This window comes from Nylanderia fulva, unplaced genomic scaffold (genome assembly GCF_048542155.1).
Source record: "Nylanderia fulva isolate GAGA-0341 unplaced genomic scaffold, ASM4854215v1 Scaffold83, whole genome shotgun sequence".
NCBI classification, from domain to species: domain Eukaryota; kingdom Metazoa; phylum Arthropoda; class Insecta; order Hymenoptera; family Formicidae; genus Nylanderia; species Nylanderia fulva.
In genome coordinates this window covers 380,733-388,462 of record NW_028190950.1, presented here as the reverse complement: position 1 = coordinate 388,462, position 7,730 = coordinate 380,733, and the positions used below count along the sequence as shown (strand labels likewise).

The 7,730-nt window shown below is 44.2% G+C and overlaps 1 protein-coding gene across 1 annotated transcript; it reads left to right on the top strand.

Annotated features, from left to right (window-relative positions):
- The first annotated feature begins 393 nt into the window (after nt 1-393).
- LOC146719874 (uncharacterized) lies at nt 394-5,697 on the top strand. The gene has a single exon (XM_085489436.1). It carries the CDS (start codon nt 394-396, stop codon nt 5,695-5,697), a length of 5,304 nt encoding a protein of 1,767 aa, XP_085345562.1.
- Nucleotides 5,698-7,730: the final 2,033 nt, after the last annotated feature.

The window sequence follows — 7,730 nt, the reverse complement described above, 5'->3', positions numbered from 1 at the left end:
TTCCGTATTCTGGTTCTCGATTCGGCACGTGGCTTAAATCGTTACCCATCCTGCGCACCAATCGGAGCGCGTCCACCCTCCTTAAGATACAGTCCACTTTGAATCTTCCTGTGCAATCTATACGCGAGACCGATATCGACGATCGGATTTACAACCCGATTGTCAGGATCCGTAGCTTCGTGCGTGAGCGTTCAACGTCAGCAATCGAGCGTACGCGCAAACATTTTTTGGTCCTTCGAGCCGGATGGGAGAGTAATGACGAATCGAGAACACTGAATTAAGGACACCAGTGATATTTAAGTGCAGCGTGATTCGAGATACAGTCAGTCAAGTAATCGCGTTTAAGTAGACAATCGTGTTAGTGACATATTCATAAACAACTATAGTGTCAAAATGGAAGACGCTCTTGCAAATCAGCAAACTATCTTCCACTCAATTGCTCGAGCTCTCGACAATTTCAAAAAGATTGGTCGTTCTAATTTGACGGCCGCAAGGGTTCGCTCACGGATTGCGACTTTACAAGCTCAATGGACTCAAGGTGTGCACAATCACACCATTCTGCTTCAACTTGTTCCAGAGGATGATCAAGGGTCAATCAATTATTTCAAGAAGAATCAATTCGACCTTCACGAAGATCTCTATCAATCAGCCCTGGATCATATGAACGAATGTCTAGAAGACCTGGTTCCTGTCGTAAGTCGAGATACATCCCTCGAAACTTCTTTTGCGCAAATGGACGCATCGTCATTCTCGTTAAAGCATCTCCCTCCTATTAAATTACCGCCTTTTTCTGGAAAAAACGAGGATTGGGAGACCTTTCGCGACCGTTTTCAGTCGTTGATTATAGATAACAAAGAATTGTCAAATTTCACTCGTATGCATTTTTTGATCTCTAGTTTGACAGGTCCGGCCCGCGATGCGATATTAGGAATCAAAGTAACCGCCGAAAATTTTAAGGTCGCGTGGAAAGCGTTAACCACGCGTTTCGAGAACAAACGACGGTTGATCGAAGTACATGTGTCGACCTTATATCATCTTCCAAAGATGACTCGCGAATCAGCGTCAGAACTTCACGAGTTGCGAGATAAAACGGAACAAGCGTTAGCGACATTGAAACGTCTTGATCGTACAGCAGAGGATATTGTAAGCGATATATTAGTATACTTCATTTCACAAAAGTTTGATTCTGCTACGCGTCGAGCGTGGAAATTGAAGAGTAGCGATAACGAAAATCCTCCAACGTACAAAGACTTGATACGTTTCATATCTTCGCGCGCTATAGCACTTGAGGAACTCCATCCTCACGAACACGATAAAACGAAGTCACATTCGAGAGTGACAAGCGCCACCGCAACTGCGTCAGTTAATTTGTCATGTCCAATTTGTAAACAATCTCACTTTCTCTCTAAGTGTCAACAATTTCTTTCAATGAGCACGGATCAACGACGCGAATTGATAAAGAAACTTAAGCGATGTTTCAATTGCTTAAGCGATAAGCACGTAGCACTTAATTGTCAGAGTAAATTCACGTGTCGCAAATGTAGCAAGCGGCATCACACAATGATCCACGTTGACTCGGGCTCATTGCAACAAACAACGAGCATTCCTGCGTCATCGAGTTCGCAGAATGTTACTAATATATCAAATGTCACAGCGCTTTCAGCGGTCACGTTAACTACATCACCGACTCCTGTGGTGTTGTCTACGGCAACGGTGAAAATACATTCGCTTTCTGGACGTTCCTTAACTGTCAGAGCCTTACTTGACGGTGGTTCAGAACTCACATTTCTTACGGAACGCGTAGCGCAAATTTTACGCTTACCTCGTATGCAAACATTTACTTCAACTTCGGGGATTAGCTGTGCAGATACCGGTACATGCCGATCTGCCGCGTTAATTAATATTTCGCCTCGCGATAAACCTGAGCCAACCTTCACCACGGTAGCTTACATCATGAGAGCATTGACGAAGTATGCTCCCAGACACGCTTCGTCATTACGTGACTGGAAACACATCTCCAACTTGACCTTAGCGGATGACGATCCGACTGGATCAACTCCTATTGACCTCATTATTGGAGCTGATTTGTATAGCAAGGTTCTTGTCAATATACGCAATGGACCCATAGGTCAACCAGACGCTATACAATCGCATTTCGGGTGGATTCTATCTGGACCTACGTCAATCCCTAATCATGTCATACAAAACACCCATGTAGTCGGCTCTACTTTGGTTTCATCGCATGTCGGAGCCCAACCTCAAGGCTCACCATTACCCAGTTCACAACAAAGGTATCATGCAGTTGCTCACTGCTGCTCCTTGGAACGGCAATTATGTAAGTTTTGGGAGGTTGAAGAAACTCCTCAACATGTTCATGCGTCCATAGAAGATAAACAATGCGAGGATCACTTTCAACGCACGCATACTAGAACAGCAGATGGCAGATATGTCGTGCGACTCCCTTTTAAAGAGGGCCCGCCTATTAAAATAGGCGACTCTCGCAGCATAGCTGAACGCCGACTTTCGTCGCTAATTCGTAAATTTGCTCGTCAACCCACACTGGCACAAGAATATTTGGACTTCATGCGCGAATATGAGCAATTAAATCATATGAAGCAAGTCGCTCCTTTGCATTCAAATAATGTTCAAGCGACCTATATACCTCATCATCCAGTCATCAAGGAGACAAGTTCGACAACCCGTTTAAGAGTCGTGTTCGACGCCTCCTGCCTCACATCCAATGGAACGTCTCTCAACTTTCACATGTACACCGGCCCAAAATTGCAGTCCGATCTACAAGCAGTTATATTGCGCTGGAGGCAATATAAATATGTATATTCTGCGGACATCGCTAAAATGTATCGCCAAATATTAATCGATCCTAGAGATAGAGACTACCAACGGATACTGTGGGTCGACCACAACTCAACTATACAGGAATATCAACTCCTTACCGTTACTTACGGCACTGCGTCAGCACCGTTTCTTGCTCTTCGAGTAATCCAACAATTGAACTGTGACGAGGGAGATTCATTTCCGTTAGCCTCTCCCATCCTAAGAGAAAACATCTACGTCGATGATGTATTATTTGGTGCAGACGATATCACACTGTTAAAGCAAGCTCGCACTCAACTTTGTAATTTGCTGAACCGTGGTGGTTTCGATCTCCGGAAATGGGCCAGTAACCACTCAGAATTGCTTTCAGATATTCAGCCTGACAATCATGGATTGGCTTACGCAAAAAATTTGGAGACTGATGACAGTCTAAAAATCCTCGGTATTGTCTGGAACCCGAAACATGACTGCTTTCAGTTTCAAATTACATTATCTGAAACTGTTCCTAACACCAAACGAGCAATTCTATCAACAATAGCAAGATTATTCGACCCGCTCGGGTGGGTCACACCTGCGATTTTAAAGGCGAAAACTCTCATGCAGCAATTATGGCGACACCGTATCGGATGGGACGACATTATTCCGGACAAAATCTTATCATCCTGGAAGTCTATCTACGAGTCATTACCCTATCTACGAAAAATTCAACTGAGTCGCTGGACAGGTTTTGAGTCCGGAACGGCAACTGTGGAATTACACGGGTTCGCGGACGCATCCACAATCGCTTACGCAGCAGTGGTGTTTTTACGCGTGACATCCTCCTCTGGGAAAATTACGGTCTCGCTCATTGCTGGGCGATCTAAAGTCGCGTCTCTTAAACCAATGACGGTTCCTCGCCTCGAACTTTCTGCTGCCGTTCTGCTAGTTCGCTTGATTGACTTTATCAAGCAGTCACTTCATTTAAGCGACATTGCGATTTATTGTTGGACAGACTCCACTGTAGTTCTCGCATGGCTCAAGAAGCACCCCTCAAATTGGAAAACTTTCGTAGCTCATAGAGTAGCCGAAATTCAGACACGATTACCAACCGGTAGTTGGCATCACGTAAACACCAGTGAAAACCCCGCAGACTGTGCTTCGCGCGGATTACTCGGCCGAGATTTGATATCCATCAACCTATGGTGGCATGGGCCGTCATGGTTGCATCTTCATTCTGATGAGTGGCCTCATCAAATTCTATCAGAGCACCACGAAACTCAGTTGGAACTGAAGGCATGTGAAGCTCATCAAAACAGTACTCGTGAAGACTGGAGTCTTGCTGCACGGTATTCATGGTGGCCAAAATTGATACGCGTCACTGCATATATATACCGATTCATAAACAAATGTCAACGGAAGCACGCGGCAGATCACAAAGATCACGTCCGGTCCCACGCCATTACAGCATTTGAGTACATGCAGTCTCGTAACTTTTGGTTGCATATGATTCAAGCAGAGGTGTTCAAGCAAGAACTTTACTTACTCAAGTCAAACAAGAGGTTATCAAGAAACAGCGCTCTGATATCATTAAATCCATTCCTAGACGCAAATGGTCTACTCCGCGTTGGCGGAAGATTGGAGCATTCTCATCTACCATTTCAATCCAAACATCCAGTTCTACTAGCTGATCATCCAATTACTACAATGCTCATTCGCTACACGCACATAGCCTCGCTGCACGCCGGTCTTCAGTCTACCCTGTCTAAAATTCGCCAAGAATTTTGGATTATAAAATCTAGGCCTTTAGTTAAATCAGTTATCTACAGGTGCGTTCGATGCACGCGAGAAAGAGCTCAGGTAGCCAATCAGTTAATGGGTCAACTCCCATCAACTCGAGTCTCAACGCCAACGAGGGCGTTTTTGCACAGCGGCATCGATTATGCCGGTCCAGTGCTCATTCGAGCCTCTGCTGGTCGAGGAATCACCTCACGAAAGGCTTACATAGCCGTTTTCATATGTTTGGCAACTCGAGCCATTCATCTCGAGTTGGTCAGCGATTATTCAACGCCAGCATTTTTGAACGCATTTCAACGATTTTGCGCCAGACGAGGCTTGCCAGCAGTTATGTATTCGGATAACGGTACAACATTCACAGGAGCCGATAAAGAGCTATCCCGCGCGTATCGGGATGCTCAACGCAATACGGATTTTCTCAATTTAATCGCAACAGATAGGATCACTTGGAGTTTCATCCCGCCTCATGCTCCTCATTTTGGAGGACTATGGGAGGCAGGAGTGAAGAGTGTCAAACACCACCTTCGTCGAATTGTAAGCTCACACGCATTGACATTTGAGGAGTTCACGACAGTGTTGTGCAAAATTGAGGCTATCCTCAACTCAAGGCCGCTTTCTCCACTCAATGATACTCCAGACGACTACGAGTTCCTGACCCCAGGTCACCTTTTGATTGGGACTGCCATTACTACGAATCCGGAACCTTCCGTTCTACAATTGAACGAAAACAGATTGTCGCGATGGCAATTACTCAGACAGATTACGGAGCGTTTTTGGAAGCAGTGGCAGTCAGATTATGTCAATACTCTTCAACAAAGATCAAAGTGGCGTCGAGAAACGCCTCCGATTCAGGTTGGCTCAATGGTTTTGATTCAAAACCCCCTTCTCCCACCGTGTAAATGGGAATTAGGGCGAGTTATTCATTGTCATCCGGGCTCTGACGGGTTAACTCGAGTCGTCTCAGTTAAAACAGCGACGTCCGAATACAAGCGACCAGTAACTAAATTGTGCCTACTACCTATCGATATTAACTTAATCGATCAACTGTCGGAACGTAAGACAGGTACTGCGGAAAACCCAACTCCATAATGCGCATGCAACGTCTCAATCGTTCGCATAATTAGGACAAGTCAAGTCCTTCGTAGTTAGTTAAGGCGGGCGGCGCTCAATATCCTTGACTACTCAAGACCACTCGCGTCGCGTTAATGTAAGTTTAGTAAGAATCTATGTCTTAATATTGTTATTCAATCATGTAAGCAACCAAATGCCTGTTATTGTTCAATATGTAATCACTGAATCTCACTCGAAAAATCATTAAGCGATTAACGTTTTATTTTTTCTTTTTTTTTTCTCTTTATGTAACAAAAAAAAACCCAAACCTGGGGTAAGTTCTTTAGTTACTGTAAGACATTTCGAAATCTTTATTTCGAGGCGGGCGGTATGTTCAGAAGTAAGTTGACCCCAGGTCAAGAACTTTATTATTTGTTCAAAGAGAATGAAGAAGTAGGTCGATAATTTGAAATTCTATAATTTTTGAGTTAATCCGGCACGGGGCAGCACGCACTGAACCTACACGCCGCGCTTCAAGCGTTCGATTATCGAATCGATCGGGGATGAACTGCCTCGTCATCGAACCTGGGCATTCGCTCCTGGCACGGCTTTGCGATTAGTCACATGTGGGTTTTCCGTCGCGATTCTAATTGTTCGTAGTTCGTTTGATTAATAAAAAAAATAATCAGATTGATATTCTGCTGTGATTCAGTGATAAGTGAGATGTGAAATACGTTCACTTTGACATTCGCTAATTAACGGTAGCAACAAGGTGCGCCGTTATATACGCGACATAAAATTTGCGCTCAAAACATTGTTAACGAAGCGGAATTCAGTGATTTGGGACCAGAATTCACGCAATGGTGAAATATCAAGGTGCCGAAGTCCGATTGTTTCCACGAACGTAATAATTGTATACATGAGGCTCGCGCGTGTTCGCTTGGCACGCGTAGATCACGTGAGTTGGAGCGCGCAGATCACGTGATCAGTCATCTGGGACTGATACCTGATGTCGTGATTGTGTTTGCGTTCCTTTTTTTCATCCCTTCGAGCCCGTGGTGCTCAACGCACTGTAACATTTATGTGATCAGTGATTCTCCATGTTAATTGAAACATTTCGGTTCGCGATTTAATATCGCATTCGCCGCAATCGGCAACGTGTACGAAATCTTAATGTGAGATTTCGAACGATTCGATACACGAGTTTCGAGCGTGTTCATCGTAACTAGCAATTGTTATGCAACAAATAGTTTTTCGGTGGTGTCCATGCAACACATGCTAGATACCATATAGTGAGACATTTCGGACTGCTTAACAACCACGTCATACGTGTTTTCGCGGTGACTATTTTATTCGTTAATAGATAAAGATTTTATGTAAAGGTTTCAAATTAATTTGCGTTTATGTACATTGTGACTCTCGGACAAATTTAGTTAATAAATGGATTGTTTTTGTGTAATTTGTGCATATAATTCCGTATTCTGGTTCTCGATTCGGCACGTGGCTTAAATCGTTACCCATCCTGCGCACCAATCGGAGCGCGTCCACCCTCCTTAAGATACAGTCCACTTTGAATCTTCCTGTGCAATCTATACGCGAGACCGATATCGACGATCGGATTTACAACCCGATTGTCAGGATCCGTAGCTTCGTGCGTGAGCGTTCAACGTCAGCAATCGAGCGTACGCGCAAACACTTTATTATTACCGGTTTGTCACTTGTCGCGGGTGGGATAATAATGAGTCAATGGGGTTTAATTAACAAACCTATATATTTAACACCAGAATAACACTATTGATTTAACAAGACAAGGCTCTCTAGACCGATCAAAGGCCGACCAGAATAGTTGTACGAACTCCGAGCTTCCGTACTGATCTCGAGTAAAAACCGAACGATTCGTACGCTATGGAGGTTTGTCTCACACACACTGTTCGCGTAAAGTCTCGGTTCGAAATGGCTTTGAGCTTGGAGAACGTCCGCGTGGTTGAAGGAGTATCTATAAGAGACACTAATTGTTCTAGTTTCACAAAACTTCACTTTATTTGCCATTTAACAAAAGATAAGCGAAAAAA

Coding starts and splice junctions, on each gene's coding strand:
- LOC146719874 (XM_085489436.1), top strand. CDS start 394: ATGGAAGACGCTCTTGCAAATCAGCAAACTATCTTCCACTCAATTGCT.